General features: G+C 45.3%; 1 protein-coding gene across 2 annotated transcripts in view; it reads right to left on the bottom strand.

The window, feature by feature from the left end:
* Nucleotides 1-25,026, bottom strand: part of LOC129822201 (nucleoredoxin) — a 73,629-nt gene that overhangs the window by 1,539 nt on the left and 47,064 nt on the right. For both annotated transcript variants that reach the window (XM_055880271.1, XM_055880272.1), the window contains exons 2-7: nt 17,050-17,167; nt 14,077-14,210; nt 9,104-9,204; nt 7,927-8,033; nt 6,758-6,937; nt 5,479-5,603 (exon numbers count right to left, since the gene is read on the bottom strand). In XM_055880271.1, the coding sequence (XP_055736246.1) occupies nt 5,479-5,603; nt 6,758-6,937; nt 7,927-8,033; nt 9,104-9,204; nt 14,077-14,210; nt 17,050-17,167 (765 nt within the window). The remainder of the gene's footprint in view (nt 1-5,478; nt 5,604-6,757; nt 6,938-7,926; nt 8,034-9,103; nt 9,205-14,076; nt 14,211-17,049; nt 17,168-25,026) is intronic.

The raw sequence follows: 25,026 nt of genomic DNA, 5'->3' as shown, positions 1-25,026 counted from the left end.
TTCAGAGAGAAAATAACGGGCACTTTTTGGCAATAGCATGTCATTTCAGTTAGTAAATCAACAAAGCTGCATTAGTTCCAGTCAGTCAAGACTTTTGTTGATTTATGTGAGGTCGTAGCAGATGCTCTTATCCAGAGCGACTTAGAGGAAATTAGTGTTAAGTGCCTTCCTCAAGGGCACCGACAGATTTCACCTAGTCAGCTCGGAGATTTGAACCAGCGGCCTTTCGTTTAATGTCCCAACGCTCTTAACCGCTAGGCTACATGCCGCCAGACTAGTATCTAACGTCGACTGAGATGTTCTCTTGCTTCCTCATGACAGGATGAGCTGACTTCCCCTCAACTAAGCCTTCTGGGTGAGAGAGGCTTGGAAGAGATCGAAGATAGAACAATTTCATATGGAAAAGATTATTAAAAATTACAGAAGTTACAGGAAACGACCACAAGGTGGCACTGTCACAAAAGCTTGGCACTCATTAAATCACAGCTTTTCAAATGTTTTCCTTTTTTGGACTAACGCTCCTGTTATCTGACAAAATGGCAGTAAAACGATTCAAACTAAAAATTGATTAAACTGCACCATCAGCTCTCAGACCTCTCAAAGAGCAGCTTGGCTGATTTGCTACTTAAAATGGACAAGTATGTATGCCAACACAATGTTTGACCTCAACTTGTTGCAAAACTGCTAGCAGAACAGTTGAGTTATCCTGTGGCATGTAAAATCTGGAGAGCTCAATTCCTCTGAATCTCTAAAATCTGATCTAGGAGCAGACCATTGAGTCTTAAACCTATTAAAGTTCATAAAAATATCCAATGAAAGTAATTGCTACACTTATGAGGATGATTCATGTAGCCACAAGCTACATTCTCAAGCTTTAAAAATCTGTGACTCCACACATCCTCCCTAAAGGCTTCTCTTGCAAGCTCAGATTGAAGATACATCCTCGGGCATCGCCTTAGAAAGGAACCACAGAAAGAGAAACCACAGAGGAGTCTGTCAGCGTGGCCTCCCAGCCTCTTAGATATGAAGAGATGTAATCTCCCTGGCTGTCTTCTTCTCTGTGGGAAGTCTTACATCTTCCTTTGTGTGGCTGCTAACCCTGTGTAAACTGTTCTTCATAAGAAGCAACCAGTCCAGCCGTGAAAGAAGGAGGGAGACAGAGAGGCCAGCCCCCGCCCTCTCCAGCCCAGTTCTGAACACAAAGAGTCGCTCTGCTATGTCTGGCCTGTAGTCACTGACTGACTGCCATGATAAGGCTTCTGTGTGTGTTCACCGTATGGAACCTACTGCTGCACAATGTCAGGTTTATTCTGCCCATTGTAGCACTGTGGCATTCCACAGAGTAGACGACGGTCATCAGACAAGGACCTTCAAAGATAAGAAGCTCCCATTGGCCTATTGGCCTGGGCAGCAGCCTACTGATTGGTCAGCTTGAGAATTCTCCAGGCATTGTAAAATTCAGGATATGATTGGCTGAACAATGACCTATCAGTCTGTATCAATGGGAGGCTGGAAACCCATGGTCACTGAGAATCACTATCAAAGGATAGAATATAGGCCAGCTAGACCATGTATGTTTACACACTTTGTAAGATAACGCCCTTGTAAAGCGCTGTTAGATCTAGTGAAAAGTGTTATATGTAACATTATTTAATCAGTAGGTATATAGTTGTCCTAAATGACAGCGATTTGCCTGTGAGGGTATTGGCTTCTTGATAATTGTTTAATTTCTTCTAACTGTTGAACTGTACTGCCAGTAAGGTAAACAGGAGACAAGTGTTTCTATAAACACCACACTGCTTGGACATAAATAACTAGTGGAGGCCAACCTGTCTGGCTCACAACACAGTGTGACACAGGCCTCGACCTTTGAACTCTGGGGTCAGGGAGGTTAGCAGGTGAGACTGGCGGCAGACTAAACTATTGTCAGGATCTCCTATTCCTGGTTATACCTGGGAAGAGTCAAGGCAAAGACAACAACTAGACCCTAAATATCCCATTGAGTCAATTATATAGAAAATACCGTCAATAAAACATAAAAAAAACATAATATACACAAAAGTATGTGGATGTAACTGATGTGAAATGGCTAGCTAGTTAACGGGATGCGCGCTAATAGCGTTTCTATGTGTGCAGAGGATCCCTGGTTCGAGCCCAGGTAGGGGCGAGGAGAGGGACGAAAGCAATACTGTTACATGGACACCCCTTCAAATTAGTGGATTCGGCTATTTCAGCCACACTGGTTGCTGACAGGTAGACAATCATTGTCAGTAGAATGGCCTTACTGAAGAGCTCAGTGACATTCAACCTGGCACCGTCATAGGATGCCACCTTTCCAACAAGTCAGTTACTAAAATTTCTGCCCTGCTAGAGCTGCCCCGGTCAACTGAAAGTGCTGTTATTGTGAAGTGGAAACGTTTAGGAGCAACAAAGGCTCAGCTGCGAAGTGGTAGGCCACACAAGCTCACCGGACCGCAGAGTGCCGAAGCACGTAAAAATATTCTGTCCTCACTACCGAGTTTCAAACTGTCTTTGGAAGCAAAGTCAGCACAAAAACTTTGTCGGGAGTTTCATGTAATGAGTTCCCATTACCGAGCAGCCGCAGACAAGCCTAAGATCATCATGCCCAATGCCAAGTGTTGGCTGGAGTGTTGTAAAGCTCGCTGCCATTGGAATCTGTGTTTGGTGGATGCCAGGAGAACGCTACCTGCCCAAATGCATAGTGCCAACTAAAATTTGAAGGAGGAATAATGGTCTGGGGCTGTTTTTCATGGTTCGGGCTAGACCCCTTAGTTCCAGTGAAGGGAAATCTTAACGCTACAGCATACAATGACATTGTAGACCACAGGTGTCAAACTCATTCCACGGGGGGCCGAGTGTCTGCGGGTTTTCGCTCCTCCCTTGTACTTGATTGATGAATTAACATCACTAATTAGTTAGGAACTCCCCACACCTGGTTGTCTAGGGCTTTATTGAAAGGAAAAACCAAAAACCTGCAGACACTCGGCCCTCCGTGGAATGAGTTTGACACCCCTGTTGTAGACGATTCTCTGCTTCCAACTTCGTGGCAACAGTTTGGGGAAGGCCCTTTCCCGTTTCAGCATGACAATGTCCCAGTGCACAAAGCAAGATCCATACAAAAATGGTTTGTCGAGATCAGTGTGGAATAACTTTTTTAATTTGTAATTTTTATTTAACTAGGCAAGTCAGTTAAGAACAAATTCTTATTTACAATGACGGCCTACCAAAAGGCAAAATACCTCCTGCCGGGACGGGGGCTGTGATTAAAATAAATATATAAATATAGGGCAAAACACACATCACGACAAGAGAGACAACACTACATAAAGAGAGAACTTGACTGGCCTGCTTAGTGCCCAGGCCTCAACCCCATCGAACACCTTTGGGATGAATTGGAACGCTGACTCCGAGCCAGGCCTAATCGAACAACATCAATGCCCGACCTCACTAATACTCTTGTGGCTGAATTGAAGCAAGTCCCCGCAGCAATGTTCCAACATCTAGTGGAAAGCCTTCCCAGAAGAGCGGAGGCTGTTATAGCAGCAAAGGGGGGACCAACTCCATATTAATGCCCATGATTTTGGAATGAGATGTTTGACGAGCAGGTGTCCACATACTTTTGGTCATGTGTACTGATAGAAACACTTATAAAATTACAGTAGACATCTTTATTGCAATCACACATCAATCAATCCCCATTCATTTTCTGTGTGAATAGGGTGTCTTCCAATTGTCCTACTGTAGGTTTCCAGTCAGTTTCTCTCAGCCCGTGTGACATAGCGGGGTAATGAGATCCCCTCTCATTTTCTGCAGGCCAGGCTCTCCCTGTGGGGCAGACAGGGCCTGGTCTAGCCACATGCAGGCAGGCCTCAACCAGGCCAGGGCCCTGTAGGCTGCATGGGGGTCCATCATGTAACCTCAGCCTCTGCCTGGCATATCCAGCCTCTGCCTGGCATATCCAGCCTCTGCCTGGCATATCCAGCCTCTGCCTGGCATATCCAGCCTCTGCCTGGCATATCCAGCCTCTGCCTGGCATATCCAGCCTCTGCCTGGCATAACAGAGAGCCCAATGGGCCCATGGCAGGGAGTGATATCTAACAGGGTATACACAGGCTGCATCCAAAATGGTACCCTATTCCCCATAGGGCTCTGGTAAAAAGTAATGCACTATATGGGGAGTTGGGTGCCATTTGGGACTATCCCAGTCTGGAACAGATCCAGTGCTGGTGAATTCAGATCCAGCTACATGTAACCCAGACGATGAGAAGAAAACTGTACCTGCCTGCTATAGACTACCAGGGGTGCCAGATTGAACATGCACCTAGAAAGCATTCATTAGAATGGGTCGAGTCCAGATGAACAGAAATACCATTTAATATGCAACAAATCCCCAAAACAAGTGAACGGTAAAGAGAGAGGGTGTTAGTATCTTGTCTTAGCCCCAGCGCCTGTCTGTGACATGTGAACGCGTGCGTCCTTCGGTCTGTCTGTGGCCGTGGCATTTCAAGGCTGTCATGAGAGCCGTGTGGCCTCAGGCAACCAGGCAGATGGTCAGACAGGACAGAGAGGGAGCACCTGTGCAGTCCCCCATGGCTGAAACCTAGACCATCTGACATGGGGCAGCGTGCTGACCTCTCTGAGCCCTGTGAGCAGGGGAGAGGAGGAGAAGGAGAGCTAGCTAATCTGGTAATTATGGCTGCCCCTGCTGCTAACTCCACAAGCTCCAGAAAGGATGAGAAGGAAAAACAAGATATAACAAGAGTTAAGAAAATTCCATGATCCCTCCTGCACTGAGGGCTGGCGGAAGGATCGACGAGGGGGAGATAGAGGGATTCGGGAGGGAGAGGTGCACAGCTGTTCTGCGGACAGAGGGAGAACGGCTATCAGCAGACAGACGGCCAACTGAATTCTGGGCCGTGTGGAAGGGGGTTTCATCCCTCAGAAACTGCCCCTCTGATATTATACTGTAGCTTATTTTTTATATATATTTAAAAAAAAAAAACCTTTATTTAAACTAGGCAAGTCAGTTAAGAACAAATTCTTATTTTCAATGACTGCCTAGGAACAGTGGGTTAACTACCGTGTTCAGGGGCAGAACGACAGATTTTTACCTTGTCAGCTCGGGGATTCGTTCTGGCAACCTTTCAGTTACTGGCCCAATCCTCTAACCACTAGGGTACCTGCCACCCCAACACACACACATTTGTGTGTCGGTTGGTGTTCTCTACCAGATGATTATGATATGTGATAACTAAAGCACATGGAACATCATACCAGAGCATAGCAACAAGCAATCACACACAGAGACAGACCCCCACAGTAGAGATGTACAGTACACAAGATAAGAATGCAAAACAACTAAAACACCAAAAGTGAAGACAGATTTCATTAGGTGTGAATATTCTCATCTAGGTCAGCTGGAGGTGTGTGTGTGTGTGCATGCGTCCACTATCTAACCTCTCCAGCCACAAAGAAGAGCAGTGGTGTCTCCTCCTCCTTGGCTTTGTACTTAGCCATGATCTTCTCTGCGATTGGCTGGATCAGCTCCTTCGCCGGCTCCAGCTCTCCCTCCTCCTCCGCATCTGAACAAGAGAGAAACACAGGAGTCAAATGTATGAAAAGAGTATAAAGAGTGAGACAGAGGAGAGAAAACTGGGTGTGAATGCATGAAGACCAGAGAGGGGACAGGATGAAGAGAGAAAGACCAGAGAGGGGACAGGATGAAGAGAGAAAGACCAGAGAGGGGACAGGATGAAGAGAGAAAGACCAGAGAGGGGACAGGATGAAGAGAGAAAGACCAGAGAGGGGACAGGATGAAGAGAGAAAGACCAGAGAGGGGACAGGATGAAGAGAGAAAGACCAGAGAGGGAACAGGATGAAGAGAGAAAGACCAGAGAGGGAACAGGATGAAGAGAGAAAGACCAGAGAGGGGACAGGATGAAGAGAGAAAGACCAGAGAGGGGACAGGATGAAGAGAGAAAGACCAGAGAGGGGACAGGATGAAGAGAGAAAGACCAGAGAGGGGACAGGATGAAGAGAGAAAGACCAGAGAGGGAACAGGATGAAGAGAGAAAGACCAGAGAGGGGACAGGATGAAGAGAGAAAGAAAACCAGCCATGAGAGAAAGAATGTGCAGGACGGGAGGAGAGAGGGGGTGAGTGAACAGACAGATGTACAGCTGAGTGAGGAGACAAAAGGAGGAGACGGGGTGAGTGAACGGACAGATGTACAGATGAGTGAGGAGGCAAATGGAGGAGAGCTGTGGCTGACCCCTTTGGATCTGATCTTAGGGTGGCCTGAAATCATGAGGTCATCAGTGTGCACCCGGTCACTCCATTCTCACATTGCTTTATTATTGTGTCGTCTGGCCTGCTGGCTGTCCTGTCCACTTTGGCCTGAGCCACTTAGCAGAGCATGGCATCCATCTCTGCCATCTCTCTCAATGCTAACAGCCTAACAGACAGACAGACCATTTTCTTCTCATCCTTCTCTCTACTCTACTCTTGCATGTTCTCAAACTTTAAAATAGCATGCGGCCTTACAACTGATCTGTTCACTTTTACTACTTGCACAATATTCTTTAGAATGTACTACTATACATAGTCTGAAGGATTGTTTTGGTAGAAACCAGCACTGAATGCTCCTCCATTCACCCACAAAGAGCACGAGGTAGGGCCTCTCGTGGAGGTGCACGGTAGGGACTGACATTAAAATGGTCATCCACTCATCTACTCACCCACAAAGAGCACGAGGCAGGGACCCTCGTGGAGCTGCACGGCGTTGGACTCGCTGAGCTCCAGTACGGGCCGGGGGTGCCAGGGGAAGAGCCGACACTCTGGGTCATTCAGCACCTCCACACGGCCCTGTCGCGTGATCATGTGACCTTCCGTGTCCAGCAGAATAAGGGTGGGAATACCTGGGGAGGGAGGGTGGGAGAGAGGAAAAAAGAAAGTGAGAAAGATGGAAACAGGGAGAACAATCATGAATTGAAGATCTTGCTAATCTGCCACCTCACCCTTCTGTTCTTCCATGTTTCCAGTTACTCTCACCACATATGGCTGTCTCTCTCCCACTGTTTATCTGTGTGCTATGGAGGAGCTTAAAGTCCCTCAGAGGCTCTGACCTGCCTCTGCTCTCTGTCTCTCTCCATCCATTTCTCTGCTCAGACTCCCGCTGCGTTCCCTGTTCAGGAGATTTTTCATAACACCCGACCCCTTTCTCTCCCACAGTCTTTCAGATTACAATCTCACTGCTGTATTAAACAGCCTTATCAGAAACAGAGTGCATAGTGTGTGTTTGGCTGGGAGGAAGGGTGTGTGTGTGTGTGTGTGTGTGTGTGTGTGTGTGTGTGTGTGTGTGTGTGTGTGTGTGTGGTGATGGGTGGGGGCCAGTGTGAATAACAGGGGTTTGAATGGGGAAGCGGGGCAGTATCGACCAGTCCTGCAAGCATTCTTAACATTCAGGCAGAAGAGGCAATGACCCAGCACCTTGACTACAACCACACTACTCCCCTGTGGACGGACAGACAGACGACACAGACGGACAGACATGATGGTGGGGCATTAGCGAGAGACGGGGGTGGGAGGTGGGTTATAGAAAAAAAGCCTTGGGGAGAAGGAAAAATAAAGGCAGAGTGAGACAGAGAAATGACCCTTACTCAGCGAGCGGGACAGTAAACTTGATTACCAGCCCACATTCCTTTAGCTTGAGGGCTATCTGTTCACTGTTCCCTACCCTGACCCAGCACAGAATAGCACACAGTAGAGCTGGCTGCCATTAGGCCGCTTCTCCACATCAACACATCATTTGGCCAGACAGTTAGTGTTTGATACTCACTCTGAGCATCATGTCCAGGAGGACTTCAGTATATGAGTACAGGAGGAGACATCAGAGATAGGGTTGTACCTTGTATTCCGAAGAGTCTGTTGAGTCGTGATCGTCGGGCCTCGTCTGAGTATGGAACTGCCAACCAAGGCATCTCATTGAAGTACTGCTGAAAGGACTCCTCCGACCTGCGTTGGTTGACAAACACAAAACAACCCTCAGAGCCACTGTCAACTCTGTTTATTCAGTCAATTAAAAATTCTCTCCATTAAAATAACATCAAGTTGATCAGAAATACAGTGTAGACATTGTTAATGTTGTAAATGACTATTGTAGCTGTAAACGGCAGATCTTTAATGCAATATCTACATAGGCGTACAGAGGCCCATTATCAGCAACCATCACTCCTGTGTTCTAATGCCACGTTGTGTTAGCTAATCCTAGTTTATAATTTTAAGAAGGCTAATTGATCATTAGAATACTCGTGCAATTATTTTAGCACAGCTGAAAACTGTTGTTCTGATTAAAGATGCAATAAACCTGGCCTTCTTTAGACTAGTTGAGTATCTGGAGCATCAGCATTTGTGGGTTTGATTACAGGCTCAAAATGGCCAGACACAAAGAACTTTCTTCTGAAACTTGTCAGTCTATTCTTGTTCTGAGACATGAAGGCTATTCCATGCGAGAAATTGCCATATAACTGAAGATCTCATACAATTCTGTGTACTACTCCCTTCACAGAGCAGCACAAACTGTCTCTAACCAGAATAGAAAGAGTAGGAGGCCCCGGTGCACAACTGAGCAAGAGGACAAGTACATTAGAGTGTGTAGTTTGAGAAACAGAAACGCCTCACAAGTCCTCAACTGGCAGCTTCATTAAATTGTACCCACAAAACACCACTCTCAATGTCAACAGTGAAGAGGCGACTCCAGGATGCTGGCCTTCTAGGCACTCAACATGCCATTGGAACACAGGAGTGATGGTTGCTGATAAATGGGCCTTTGTACACCTATGTAGATATTCCATTATTATAATATTTTTTTTAAATAAATCAGCCGTTTCCAGCTCAAAAAGTCATTTACAATATTATCAATGTCTACACTGTATTTCTGATCAATTTGATGTTATTTTAAATGGACAAAAACAACGCGTGTGTATATATATATGCGCGTGAGAGAGCATGACAGAGAGCAACAGAGAGAGCGCGAGACAGAGAGTGTGTATGCGTGTGTGAAGGAAATACTGCATGAGTCTCACCTGTCAGCGCTGACGAACACTATCTCAAACTTCTGACCCGATTCCTTCACAGTGCGATATGATTCTACCAGCACCCGGGTCAGACTGCGGCATGGAGGGCACTGCAGGGACAACACAAACAGTTTCCAGAATGACCTATATTGATCTGTCCCAATACAACTGTATGTATATATATATATATATATATATATATATATTTATATATATACAGTTGTATATATATATAATGATGACGGATGTGTAGTTGAGGTCAACATGGCCTTGGGTGTGTTTTCTGACTGACTCTGCAGTACGTCACTCCAATGTTTCACCAGAAACCAGGACTAACATTTCATTTTGTTTCCTGGGCCATTCAAATGTGAGAACCTAAGTGCTCAGGATTGAACTCAGGATGGTCTTGGCTTGGAGGCATTTGTTGTTGAGAGGGCTCTCAAAATACACACTCACAAGTCAAGCAGGGAGAATGACTTCATAGTCTCTGGTCTAGTGTGTGTGTGTGTGTGTGTGTGTGTGTGTGTGTGTGTGTGTGTGTGTGTGTGTGTGTTGTGTTCCCTCCATGAGTGCGTGCGAGCGTGGAGGAGCAGAACGGCTGGCATTAAGATGGTATCAGAGTGCCAGCGGTGGCAGATCTGTGGCTGAAGAAAACAAACCAGACCAGTCTCACTCAGTCTCTCCCTCTTACAGTATATTCTCTCTATCCATTCTCCATTTCCTCCTTTTTCTTTCTCAGCCTCAGTGACACAAACACAGCGCTCACACACACATAGCTAGTGACGAGGGTAAAGTCAGTGAGGAACTGGGTCGCCTACTCTATCCTGTCGAGGGTCACTTCAGGTTGTTGGTAAAAAGTAATCCCCTGGCCAAGTGCTGGCCATTTCACGCTTGGAACTGTCTCTTAATGGTGGGGTGGATTTACACTGATGAAAGAGGGGAATGTAGCCTTAAAATAATACACATAACTATATCAAATTGTATTTGTCACATGCGCTGAATACAACAGGTGTAGACCTTACCGTGTTACTGTGAAATGTTGATTTACAAGCCCTTAACCAACAATGCAGTTCAAGAAAGAGATTTGTTTATTTAGTAAATATTTTCTTAAGTATAAAATAAAAAGTAACACAGAATATAATAAAAATTAACAATAACAATAACGAGGCTATATACAGGGGGTACTGGTACCGAGTCAATGTGCGGAGGTACAGGTTAGTCAAGGTCATTTGTACATGTAGGTAGGGGTAAAGTTACTATGCATAGATAAACAAACAGCGAGCAGCAGCGGTGTACAAACAAAGGGGGAAGGGGGTCAATGTAAATAGTCTGGGGTGCAATTTAATTGTTTGGCAGTCTTATGGCTTGGGGGTAGAAGCTGTAAAGAAGTCTTTTGAACCGAGACTTGGCGCTCCGGTACCTCTTGTTGTGCGGTAGCAGAGAGAACAGGAATGGCAGGAAGCTTGGCCCCAGTGATGTACTGGGCAGTACGCATTACCCTCTGTAGCGCGTAACGGTCGGATGCCGAGCAGTTGCCATACAAAACGGTGATGCAACCGGTCAGGATGCTCTCGATGGTGCAGCTGTAGAACCTTTTGAGGATCTGGGGACCCATGCCAAATCTTTTCAGTCTCAAGAGGGAAAAGGCATTGTCGTGCACTCTTCACAACTTTCTTGGTGTTTTTGGACCATGATAGTTTGTTGTTGATGTGGACATCAAGGAACGTGAAACTCTCGACCCGCTCCACTACAGCCCCGATGTTAATGGGGGACTGTTCGGCCCTCCTTTTCCTGTTGTCCACGATCAGCTCGTTTGTCTTGCTCACATTGAGGGAGAGGTGGTTGTCCTTGCACCACACTGCCAGGTCTCTGACCTCCTCCCTATAGGATGTCTCATCGTTGTCGGTGATCAGGCCACCACCGGTGTCGTCAGCAAACTTAATGATGATGTTGGAGTCGTGCTTGGCCACACAGTCGTGGGTGAACAGGGAGTACAGGAGGGGACTAAGCACGCACCCCTGAGGGGCCCCCGTGTTGAGGATCAGCGTGGCAGATGTGTTGTTGCCTCCCCTTACCACCTGGGGGCAGCTGGTCAAGAAGTCCAGGATCCAGTTGCAGAGGGAGGTGTTTAGTCCCAGGGTCCTTAGCTTAGTGATGAGCTTTGTAGGCACTATGGTGTTGAACGCTAAGCTGTAGTCAATAAACAGCATTCTCACATAGGTGTTCCTTTTGTCCAGGTGGGAAAGGGCAGTGTGGAGTGCAATTGAGATTGCGTCATCTGTGGATCTTTTGGGGCGGTTTGCGAATTGAAGTGGGTCCAGGGTTTCCAGGATGATGGTATTGATGTGAGCCATGACCAGCCATCATGAATATCGACATGAGTGCTAGGGGGCAGTAGTCATTTAGGCAAGTTACCTTCGATTTCTTGGGCACAAGGACTAGGGTGGTCTGCTTGAAACATGTAGGTATTACAGAGTCGGTCAGGGAGAGGTTGAAAATGTCAGTGAAGACACTTGCCAGTTGGTCCACCATGCTCAGTTGGTCCACCATGCTCACCATGCTCGAGTACACATCCTTGTAATCCGTCTGGCCCCGCGGCCTTGTTAATGTTGACCTGTTTAAAAGGTCTTGCTCACATCAGCTATGGAGAGTGTGATCACACAGCCATCCACAACAGCTGGTGCTTCAGTGTTGCTTGCCTCGAAGCGAGCATAAAAGGCATTTAGCTTATCTGGTAGGCTCGCGTCACTGGGCAGCTCGCGGCTGGGTTTCCCTTTGCAGTCCGTAATAGTTTGCAAGCCCTGCCACATCTAATGAGCATCAGAGCCAGTGTAGTAGGATTCAATCTTAGTCCTGTATTGATGCTTTGCCTGTTTGATGGTTCTTTTGAGGGCATAGCGGCATTTCTTATAAGCGTCCGGATTAGTGTCCCACTACTTGAAAACGGCAGCGGCAGCTCTAGCCTTTAGCTCGGTGCGGTTATTGCCTGTAATCCATGACTTCTGGTTGGGATATGTACATACGGTCACTGTGGGGACAATGTCGTTGATGCACTGATGAAGCCGGTGACTCAGGTGGTATACTCCTCAATGCCATTGGATGAATCCCGGAACATATTGCAGTCTGTGCTAGCAAAACAGTCCTGTAGCGTAGCATCTGCATCATCTGACCACTTCCGTATTGAGCGAGTCACTGGTACATCCTGCTTTAGTTTTTGCTTGTTAGCAGGAATCAGGAGGATAGATTTATGGTCAGATTTGCCAAATAGAGGGCGAGGGAGAGCTTTGTATGCATCTCTGTGTGTGGAGTAAAGGTGGTCTAGAGTTTTTTTCCCATCTGGTTGCACAGGTGACATGCTGGGAGAAATGAGGTAAAACAGATTTAAGTTTGCCCGCATTAAAGTACCCGGCCACTAGGAGCGCTGCTTCTGAATGAGCATTTTCTTGTTTGCTTATGGCCTTACACAGCTTGTTAAGTACGGCCTTAGTGCCAACATCGGTTTATGGTGGTAAATAGACGGCTACGAAAAACATAGATGAAAACTCTTGGTAGATAGAGTACCTCATGATAAGCTGTGGACCACACTACCTCAGGCGGGCAATACCGAAACTTCCTTAATATTAGACATCGATCACCAGCTGTTATTGACAGACAGACACACACCACTACCACTCGTCTTACCGGACGTAGCAGTTCTGTCCTGCCGATGATTGGAAAATCCAGCCAAATGTATATTATCCGTGTCGTTGTTCAGCCACGACTCTGTGAAACATAACATATTTCAGTTAATGTCCCGTTGGTAGAATAGTCTCGAACGGAGCTCATCCAGTTTATTCTCCAGAGATTGCACGTTTGCCAATAGAACAGATGGTAGAGGCGGGTTACGCACTCGCTGACGAATTCTCACAAAGCACCCTGATCTCCGCCCCCTGTACCTCTGTCTTTCCTTCACGCGAATGATAGGAATTTGGGCCTGGTCTCGGAGAAACAGTATATCCTTCGCGTCGGACTCATAAAAAAAAAAATCTTTGTCCAGTTCGAGGTGAGTAATCGCTGTTCTGATATCCAGAAGCTCTTTTTGGTCATAAGAGACGGTAGCAGCAACATTATGTACTAAATAAGTTACAAACAATGCATAAAAACACACAAAATAGCAAAGTAGGAGCCCGTAAAACGGCAGCCATCCCCTTCGGCTCCATTGTCATAGCTTTTGTAGTTATATATGTACATAATTACCTCAATTACCTCATACCCCTGCACATTGACTTGGAACTGGTACTCCCTGTCTATAGCCATGCTATTTTTACTCGTTATTGTTATTCACTGTGTATTTATTCCTCATGTCACTATTTCTATTTTATCTTTAACTCTGCATCGTTGGAAAAGGACCTGTAAGTAAAAAATTAATGGTTAGTCTACACTTGTTGTTTGTGAAGCATGTGACAAATAAAATGTACAAATTTGTATTGGTTTGGAAAGTGGACCAGTCAGTGCGTTATGGCTTGGTGTTGACTGTTCTCTGGAGCTGAAGGCAACACTGGCAGCTGGAGGGGCGTCTGCGGCCTGTGTGTGTGTGTGTCATCAGCTGAGCTCATCAGTGACACAAGCCTTTCATGCATCACCAAGTTACGACCTTCACATGGATGGGCAAGCCCAGCACTGACAGAGACAATGGATCTGACGCCCAGTGCCCACTTTAAAAAGGGCACTAGTTGGTGATGACGGCAAGGAGTGGAATAACTAGCTACTGTAGTTCCAGACAATGGAAGTCCCCTAACTACTCTGTCCATTCCTGGCTACCAGCTGCTGTGTTTCCTCCCGCTGTGCCCTGCCGCCCCGCCCTGGCTTTCACTGATGCCTTTGTTTTCATAAGGCTACTGCTCATATCAGAGGACAGCTGGGTGCCTGAGAAGAAAATGAGGGTCCTTTCCCTCCCTCCCTCCCTGCGTGTGTGTGTCCTTCCCGGCCCCCCCACCACTTACCCAGTGTGCTGAGAAGTACACTCCCACATAGTGGCCCTCCAGGGAGCTGATGTCTGTCGTCTGCCTGTTGTTCCTGAGCAGAGGGCCGGCCACCACCTCCGCAAAGGGCTTGGGCCCCCAGGGGAACTCCAGGCCTGAGAGAGGGGTAGGTAAGGGGAAGGAGGGAGAAAAGGACAGAGGTGAAGAGGGGGTGATGGAATGAGGGAGAAGTAGGGTGGGGGGGAGGGTTTGGTGTTGGGGGAAAAGGATAGAGAGACAAGGGTCTGATTAGTGAACAGAGAAGAGAGCTTTTTCTGTGTGTGAGAAACTCCCCATTCAAAACCAGAGCACTCTCTCCATCTCCCTGGCACAGCTATTAGATATTAAATACATGCACATGTGCCCAGCATTTGTCATACAAACGTCTAAACCCAGTGTGTCTCCTACTCACAAGCTCTTTTGTAATCCATGTCATCTGCGTTTGGAAATGGGACCGCACAACAGATGCAAAATTAGATTTGAATGATTATTGAAAGCCATGCTTTTCAATTTCCCATACAGGGAGCGCTGCCAGCCTTACTCCCTCTCGTTTCTTTTTCAAGGTGTCTTCATTGTTAGTGTCAAGCACTAGAGATGCATTTGGGATGACCAAATAATAAGGTGTAATCATAAATAAAGCGCTGTAGGCAGGGCTGTAAAGGTTCCTTTATGTGGGCCTTCCTCTATAGGCCTTCATTAGGCAGGGCTGACACATCCCCACTGCCTCTGCCGCTGTAGCCTTTTATTGTTGTCCCCATTCACACTGTAAAAGTGCACTCCTTCCTGGTGCTGCAGGCAACTTCTCCTCCACTCCACCACTGAAGACAGCTAGGCCCTTTCACAATGCTGAAAGAGAGAGGGTCCTGAATTCTCAACCACCTTCCCCCTTTCACCCCCAGCCCACCTCAAACTCTTACTACCCCGCCTGTAACCCCCGTCTCCGTTCCTCACTACAACACAAACACACCCCTTTTCTGCTACCGCTACCCTCTAACAACTCTGAAAGAGGAGGGGATGGATGAATCTCTTCTTTACCACATCTAGTTGGTGTTAATGAATCATGGGAATGATACAGTATGCAGTCTACTGTGGGCTGGGATGGAGACTGGGATTCATTAAGCAGACAGAGGATCTGTCATACAGTTCAGCTCGTGAAATCCATTCCCCTGCACCACGTGTTCTACTGCCACCATGCCTACTCTCTCCACTCTCTCGCAATTCAATTCAATTCAAGGGCTTTATTGGCATGGGAAGCATATGTTAAATTTGCCAAAGCAAGTGAAGTAGATAATAAACAAAAGTGAAATAAACAAAAATGTACAGTAAACATTACACTCACAGAAGTTCCAAAAGAATAAAGACATTTCAAATGTCAAATTACATCTATATACTGTGTTGTAATGATGTGCAAATAGATAAAGTACAAAAGGGAAAATAAATAAAACATAAATATGGGTTGTATTTACAATGGTGTTTGTTCTTCACTGGTTGCCCTTTTCTTTTCAGGTCACAAATCTTGCTGCTGTGATGCACACTGTGGTATTTCACCCAGTAGATATGGGAGTTTATCAAAATTGGGTTTGCTTTCGAATTCTTTGTGGATCTGTTAATCTGAGGGAAATATGTCTCTCTAATATAGTCATTCATTTGGCAGGAGGTTAGGAATTGCAGCTCAGTTTCCACCTAATTTTGTGGGCTGTGTGCACATAGGCTGCCGAATGCAGACCTTGAGGACAGGCTTTCTCATTAGCAAGGCTATGCTCACCGAGTCTGTACATAGTCAAAGCTTTCCTTAAGTTTGGGTCAGTCACAGTGGTCACGTATTCTGCCACTGTATACTCTGTTTAGGGACAAAAGCATTCTAGATGGCTCAGTTTTTATTTTTAAATTACTTGACACATTGGAAATAATTAACTTTTTGTTTTCTCATGATTTGGTTGGGTCTAATTGTGTTGCTGTCCTGGGGCTCTGTGGGGTGTGTTTGTGTTTGAACAGAGCCCGAGGACCAGCTTGCTTAGGGGACTCTTCTCCAGGTTTATCTTTCTGTAGGTGATGGCTTTGTTATGGAAGGTTTGGGAATCGCTTCCTTTTAGGTGGTTGTAGAATTTAACGTCTCTTTTCTGGATTTTGATCATGAGGGGTTATTGGACTAATTCTGCTCTGCATGCATTATTTGGTGTTTTACGTTGTACATTGAGGATATTTTTGCAAAATTCTGCATGCAGTCTCAATTTGGTGTTTGCCCCATTTTGTGAATTCTGGGTTGGCAGGCAGATCCCAGACCTCACAACCATAAATGGCAATGGGTTCTATAACTGATTTGAGTATTTTTTGCCAGATCCTAATTGGTAAGTCAAATTTGATGTTCCTTTTGATGGTATAGAAGTCCCTTCTTGCCTTGTCTCTCAGCTCGTTCACAGCTTGGTGGAAGTTACCTGTGGCGCTGATGTTTAGGCCGAGGTATGTATTGTTTTGTGTGTCATCTTGGGCAACGGTGTCTAGATGGAATTTGGATTTGGACCTTTTTTGGAACACCCCCTCTCTGACTAATGGGCCTTTCTCATGTTGTGCAATAAGGGCTCTAAAGTGCAGGATGTCAAAATATTGTGATTTTTTGGCCATGAGAGGACATCCTCTCATGTACCAGAAAGGAATGCAAGTCTGCTCTTGCGAACAGGCAGTCTCCCACTTAAAAGCTTGGAAATTATAGGTCTGCAGATGTGGGAATAAGACAGGGCACTTTATAATATTCATGCAATACCAGAACAAGACACAAATTGAGAAATATGGCCAGCTCTCCAACTGGTGAAGGATGTGGCACAGAAACTTCGTAATATGAAATTCTAACGAGGCATTTTTCATGTAATAAACTGTGTGCTTGTTTGCGCGTGTCTGTGTTCCGGTGCCCGTACAGTTTCTCAGGTGCTGAGGCTCAGTCTGACTGAGGAGATTTACCTTTGGGGTCATCTCTCACCACCAGTAGTCCGTTCCGACACACCACCTTCCCTGTGGCTGCATCCACAAACACCAGCGAGGGAATACTGGTCACCTTGTACTTGTTCCACAGCTTCATCTAGACAGACAGAGAGGACAGAGGAGAGAAATAGGAAATATGCAGTTAGTATAAGACCCCTATGCTCTGGTTAATCGTCCGAGCAACAGGAAGAGAAAATCAAACAAATAAAAAAGTAATTGAATGTCGTACATCTTACTATAGTTGTTTTCCAACTAGTTTATAACATCTGTTGATAAATAATTATTTATCAGACATCAATTGATATCCATTCGTTTATAGGACAACAGCCATTTTCACTATCATTACAAAAGTGTGGAAGTACCAGTATCTATTACCTTACTAAGGCAAGCTGTTTCTCTGAAGTATAAAGGGACTACAAAATGAGCCAGGTTGAATAAAACAGCAGCAGAGACGCAGCCTGCGGTAAATTAGCTGAAGGCTAGAATCACACTATAGCTAACTTTAAAAAGTAACTGGCATTCACAAGGAGCGTTTCGCCCCTGCTGTGTCATGAATCAAATCAAATTTTATTGATCACATACACATGGTTAGCAGATGTTAATGCAAGTCTAGTGAAATGCTTGTGCTTCTAGTTCCGACAGTGCAGTAATATCTAACAAGTAATCTAACAATTCAACAACAACTACTTAACACACACAAATCTAAAGTAAAGGGATGGAATAAGAATATGTACATATAAATATATGGATGAGTGATGACCGAGCAGCATAGGCAAGATGCAATAGATGGTATAGAATACAGTATATACATATGAGATGAGTAATGCAAGATATGTAAACATTATTAAAGTGGCATTATTAAAGTGACTAGTGATCCATTTATTAAAGTGGCCGATGATTTTGAGTCTGAATGTAGGCAGTCTGATGATCTTAGAAACTGTTTTTCAGTCTCTCGGTCCCAGTTTTGATACACCTGTACTGACCTCGCCTTCTAGATGGTAGCGGGGTGAACAGGCAGTGGCTTGGGTGGTTGTTGTCCTTGATTAACTTGTTGGCCTTCCAGTGACATCGGATTCTGTAGGTGTCCTGGAGGGCAGGTAGTTTACCCTCGGTGATGCGTTGTGCAGACCGCACCATCCTCTGGCGAGCCTTGAGGTTGTGGGTGGTGCAGTTGCCGTACCAGGCGGTGATACAGCCCAACAGGATGCTCTCAATTGTGCATCTGTAAAAGTTTGTGAGGGTTTTAGGTGACAAGCCAAATTTCTTCAGTCTCCTGAGGTTGAAGAGGCGCTGTTGTGGCTTCCTCACCACACTGTCTGTGTGGGTGGACAATTTCAGTTTGTCTGTGATGTGTACACCAAGGAACTTAAAACTTTCCACCTTCTCCACTGCTGTCCCATCGATGTGGATGGGGGGGTGCTCCCTCTGCTGTTTCCCGAAGTCCATGATCATCTCCTTTGTTTTGTTGACGTTGAGTGAGGTTGTTTTCCTGACACCACACTCCGAGTGCCCCCGAGTGACCTCCCTGTAGGCTGTCTCGTCGTTGTTGATAATAAAGCCCACTTCTGTTGTGTCGTCTGCAAACTTGCTGACTGAGTTGGAGGTGTGCATGGCTGCACAGTAATGGGTGAACAGGGAGTACAGGAGGGGGCTGAGCACGCACCCTTGTGGGGCCCCAGTGTTGAGGATCAGTGAAGTGGAGATGTGTTGCTCTTATTAGTGAAGGTGGGAAACAACGATGTAAAAGGAGCAGAAAAATCCACACTTGATAAAAACCTTTTGTCACCGACTCTGCACTATACCCCATAGAAATACAAAATCACTTAATTTAGCCTTTCTTCAAGTGAGGAAAAAACTGTAAATGATTCTGTCTATTCAATAAAGTATTTGAAGCAAGCATACCTACACAGGAATTAACATCTAATTATACTGGACAAAAATATAAACACATCATGCAACAATTTAAGATTTTACTGAGTTACAGTTCATATAAGGAAATCAGTCAATTGAAATTAATTAAATTAGGCCCTAATCTATGGATTTCACCTGACTGGGAATACAGATATATAATAGCTGGTGTACGATATCTAAGGAGGTCTCGAGCTATTGCTCACCTGAGGTAGAGTATCTCATGATAAACTGTAGACCACACTACCTACCTAGAGAGTTTATCTGTATTTTTCATAGCTGTTTACAAACCACCACAGTCAGAGGCTGGCACTAAGACAGCACTGAATGAGCTGTATTCCGCCATAAGCAAATAAGAAAACGCTCACCCAGAGGTGGCGCTCCTAGTAGCCGGGGACTTTAATGCAGGGAAACTTAAATCCATTTTACCAAATTTCTATCAGCATGTTAAATGTGCAACCAGAGTTAAAATAACTCTGGACCACCTATACTCCACACACAGAGACACATACAAAGCTATCCCCTCCTCATTCCTGCTTATAAGCAAAAATGAAAGCAGGAAGCACCAGTGACTAGATCAATAAAAAAGTGCTCAGATGAAGCAGATGCTAAGCTACAGGACTGATTTGCTAGCACAAACTGGAATATGTTCCGGGATTCCTCCAGTGGCATTGAGGAGTACACCACATCATTCATTGGTTTCATCAATAAGTGCATCGAGGACGTCGTCCCCACATTAACCGTATGTACACAACTCAACCAGAAGCCATGGATAACAGGCAACATCCGCACTGAGCTAAAGGTTAGAGCTGCTGCTTTCAAGGAGTGGGACTCTAACCCGGAAGCTTATAAGAAATCTCGCTATGCCCTCCGACGAACCATCAAACAGGAAAAGCATCATTACAGGACTAAGATTGAATCGTACTACACCGGCTCTGATGCTCGTCGGATGTGGCAGGGCTTGCAAACTATTATGGACTGCAAAGGGCTGCAAAGAGCTGCCCAGTGACACGAGCCTACCAGACGAGCTAAACTACTTCTATGCTCGCTTCGAGGCAAATAACACTGAAACATGCATGAGAGCATCAGCTGTTCCGGAAGACTGTGGGTTCACGCTCTCCGCAGCCGATGTAAGAACTTTAAACAGGTCAACATTCACAAGGACGCAGGGCCAGACGGATTACCAGGACGTGTACTGCGAGCATGCGCTGACCAACTGGCAAGTGTCTTCACTGACATTTTGAACCTCTCCGAGTCTGTAATACCAACATGTTTCAAGCAGACCACCATAGTGCCTGTGCCCAAGAACACAAAGGTAACTACCGACCCGTAGCATTCACGTCTGTAACCATGAAGTCCTTCGAAAGGCTGGTCATAGCTCACATCAACACCATTATCAACACCCAGAAACCCTGGGCCCACTCCAATTTGCATACAGCCCCAACAGATGATGCAATCTCTATTGCACTCCACACTGCCCTTAGCCACCTGGACAAAAGGAACACCTATGTGAGAACGCTATTCATTGACTACAGCTCAGCATTCAACACCAGTGCCCTCAAAGCTCATCAATAAGCTAAGGACCCTGAGACTAAACACCTCCCTCTGCAACTGGATCCTGGACTTCCTGACGGGCCGCCCCCAGGTGATAAGGGTAGGTAACAACACATCCCCCACGCTGATTCTCAACATAGGGGCCCCTCAGGGGTGCGTGCTCAGTCTGTTCCTGTACTCCCTGTTCACTCATGACTGCAAGGCCAAGCACGACTCCAACACCATCATGAAGTTTGCCCGATGACACAACATTGGTAGGCATGATCACCAACGAGACAGCATATAGGGAGGTCAGAGACCTGGCCATGTGGTGCCAGGACAACAACCTCTTCCTCAACGTGATCAAGACAAAAGGAGATGATTGTGGACTACAGGAAAAGGAGGACCGAGCACACCCTCATTCTCGTCGACGGGGCTGCAGTGGAGTAGGTTGAGAGCTTCAAGTTCCTTGGTGTCCACATCACCAACAAACTATTATGGTCAAAGCACACCAAGACAGTCGTGAAGAGGGCACGACAAAACTTATTTCCCCTCTGGAGACTGAAAAGATTTGGCATGGGTCCTGAGATCCTCAAAGGGTTCTACAGCTGCACCATCAAGAGCATCCTGACTGGTTGCATCACTGCCTGGTAAGGCAACTGCTCGGCCTCCGACCGCAAGGCACTACAGAGGATAGTGTGAACGGCCCAGTACATCACTGGGGCCAAGCTTCCTGCCATCCAGGACCTCTATACCAGGCGGTGTCAGAGGAAGGCCCTAAAAATTCTCAAATACTCCAGCCACCCTAGTCATAAACTGTTCTCTCCGCTACCACACGGCAAACGGTACCGGAGCGCCATGTCTAGGTCCAAGAGGCTTCTAAACAGCTTCTACACCCAAGCTATAAGACTCCTGAACAACTAACCAGACTATTTGCATTTCCCCCTCTTTTACACCGCTGCTACTCTCGGTTGTTCTCCTCTATGTATAGTCACTTTAATAACTCTACCTACATGTACATATTACCTCAACTAACCGGTGCCCCCGCATATTGACTCTGTACCGGTACCCCCCTGTATATAGTCTCGCTATTGTTATTTTACTGCTTCTCTTTAATTACTTGTTTCTTTTATTTCTTATTCTTATCCGTATTTTTTTAAACTGCATTGTTGGTTAGAGGCTCGTAAGTAAGTATTTCACTGTAAGGTTGTATTCGGCGCATGTGACTAATACTATTTGATTTGAGATATGCATCTGTTGGTCACAGATACCTTAACAAAAAAGTAGGGGTGTGGGTCAGAAAACCAGGTCAGTATATGGTATGACCACCATTCGCTCATGCAGCGCGACATCTCCTTCACATATAATTGATCAGGCTGTTGATTGTGGCCTGTGGAATATTGTCCCACTCCTCTTGAATGGCTGTGTGAAGTTGCTGAATATGGTTGTTTAATCAGCTTCTTGATATGCCACATCTGTCAGATGGATGGATTATTTGGCAAAGGAGAAATGCTTACAACCAGGGATGTAAACTAATTTGTGTAAAACATTTTAGAGAAATACGCTTTTTGTGCATATGGAAAATGTCTGGGATCTTTTATTTCAGCTCATGAAACATGACCAACACTTTACATGTTGAGTTTATATTATTGTTCAGTGTATAATGACTGTTGTGACTGTATATTGTGACTTGATATGAATATAAAACATACAGCATAAAATCGTAAACAGACTCTTTTTGACCGCAAATGCGTGTTTGAAACTGGGACTATTTACATGTGTATATGTTCGGTGTAGTCCGACGACAGAGAGCACATCTCACACAGTGGAAACTCACTTTCCAGATCAGAGGGAAGAAGATGGGCATTGCTTGAAATGACTAGCTCCTGAAGAATAGCACAGAGTCAGAGGTCAATTTCCTGAGTTGTCTGAGAAGCATAGAAATATTGATGTTTGAAAGTCTGATAGCAAGTCTGAGCCAGAATTGTACCAGTGACCTTGAGATAGCCAAGCCAATACACCAAGGACTGCACCAGTCCAGACAATTTGGTATAGGCACATAGTACCATATAATGATTTTAGCACTGTGGTCTCTAGTAATTTCAGTGAAAGGGAGAGCTAGATGTAGGAGTGAGGCCTGTCTGCAGTCTGTCTCAGTGGAGGAAGCCTCCAGTTGGGTTCCGTTACAGTTCTGCTCCAGTCCAGGCCTGGCTGATGAAAAACTTTTGTTTCTAATAAAAACAATGACTTCACTTCGGGAGCCAAGTTAGCGTTCTGATGTGCAGACTGATTCAGGGAGGCTCAGGCTGCTCAGAAAGATTGGCGTTTTACAGGGTATAGGATCCCTCGACAGGGACTGTGCAGGGAGGGACCTCCTCTCTACTGTGGAACTGGAAGAGGAGTGTTCAACCCCCACCAGGTCCTCTATGAGCAGGCATCTCTCTGGTCAGCGTGCCTACCCGTCCTGGGGAGTGGAAGACCCAAGGCCTCGAGTGGAGTATCATGCAACCTTACAATCAAAACATATAGCCCAACGTTGATAGAACAACTAAATTAATACCTCTAAATTAATATAGGAGCACCTCATTTTTCGCTCAACATGGAATAGTGCGCACTCCCTCAAATCGTTTGGAGAAAATATCCTTTCCATTTTATTCAGCTTTGTTCAATTGTATTCTTCATACTATAAAATAATGCTACGGAATTCTAAGCAAATCTTGTCTGTAAAATGAACTAGTGTATCTCACAGCCATTTGGCATAGCCACATCAGGACAACTCAGAGTATGCTATTCTGTTCGTCTGAAATAGATTACAATTTTTTCATATTATGTTTCTTTAGACCCATCTAAAATAAATAATGGTTGTATTGCATCAGTGGCTTGTGTGGAAGCCAGGAGATACTAAACGTGTTTATGTTAATAACGGTCAGTTACCGTGAGGCCGACAGTTATTTGCTTGACAATCACCGGCTGACAAAATGTTGTGACCTCCACAGCCCTAGGGACATAACTTTGAAGTCACAACAAAATATATGCAAAACCCTTCTAATAGACAAATCATATTTAGCTAAAAATGCTATAGGGCCAATGGATGACAGGCTATACAGGAAGTCTGTATTTACAAATCATTAGGTCTATTTGCATGTTTCGAATACTGTACGGTTATCAACTAAACATACTAGGAGATGTTTGCCATAATAAACCCTTTTGGTCAGTATGAGTTGATGAGTTTATATACAGCTTGTCTAAAATAAACATCATTCTTCTATGATGTGTACAGAAAGTGTACAATGTCAATGTGCATACATATATGTCTATCTATTAGTGTGTGTACCAATGCCAAACCTCTCTCAACCCCACCCTGCTCTAGTCTGAGCCTGGTGCATAGAGAGCACTGCTGAAAGAGAGATTGTTTCTGAGAGGCAGAGACCTTAGAGCCGATTCAGCCTCGATCCTTTCACTACTGCTAATTTACTGCATGATCCGGAATTTTGTCTGCCTGGCGGTATAGCTGCAGTTCAGGGCACCGCAGGACACTAAATCACGTCAGCTGTAGATCTGTAGATCCGCCTGGAGGCTAGGCTGTGTGTGACAACCATCGGGCTGTTATCATGATTTCAGGGCAGATGATGGGCCTGGTAATTACGACAGTTACATCACCTACATTCATTCATTGATGGCAGCTACATACATTTCACCACCTTGAAACATGATGATTCATACTGGAAGAGGTATGGAACAGTCATTCATTTATACTTATGTCACTGTTTAGAGGCAAGATGCCTTGCTGTGCTTGTTCTCATGGTGATTCTTCCTCAGGCTGGCTAAATCAAACACCAAAAGGAGAACCTCTTTCCTATACAGAGGGAGTTTTTTGCAGTTTTGAAAACAAAAGCAGATGTTCACAAGAGGGACAGCATTTTTTGGAGTGGTATGTTAGAAAATGTTGAAAACAATAGCAACATTTGTTCAGAATCTCTAGAGTTTCTGCCTTGCACACAGTGACAGACTGTACTTCTTTCTACTCCTTCTCTTCGGTTTGCCTTTAGGGACTAAAGACAGAGGAATGTGATGCCATAGTGGTCCCAATATTAGCTTCCCAAATGTAGCCACTCCCTCTAGTACCTTACTCCATTCAGAGAGTCAATGTCTGAAGAGTTGTTCAGAGTTGGGTGTATTATAAGCTGCAGAGAAAATAAACAAATCAAATTTCATTTGTCACATGCGCCGAATACAATAGGTGTTTTATGAAATGCTAACTTACAAGCCCTTAACCAACAATGCAGTTTTAAGAGTTAAGAAAATATTTACTAAATAAACGAAAGTAAAAAAAAAAAAAATAGAACAGAACTGGTGACAGAACTGGTGACCCGTGAGCCACAAACACTCATAAATCAGTGTCCAAACTAAACTTATTCCCCAGTCAGGGCTCATCTCGAACCTACTTCACATTGGTTATGTCCCAAATGGCACCTTACTCCCTTTATAGTGCACTACTTTTGACCACAGCCCATA

This window comes from Salvelinus fontinalis, chromosome 24 (genome assembly GCF_029448725.1).
Source record: "Salvelinus fontinalis isolate EN_2023a chromosome 24, ASM2944872v1, whole genome shotgun sequence".
NCBI classification, from domain to species: Eukaryota; Metazoa; Chordata; class Actinopteri; order Salmoniformes; family Salmonidae; genus Salvelinus; species Salvelinus fontinalis.
This window is presented reverse-complemented; position numbering and strand designations above follow the sequence as displayed.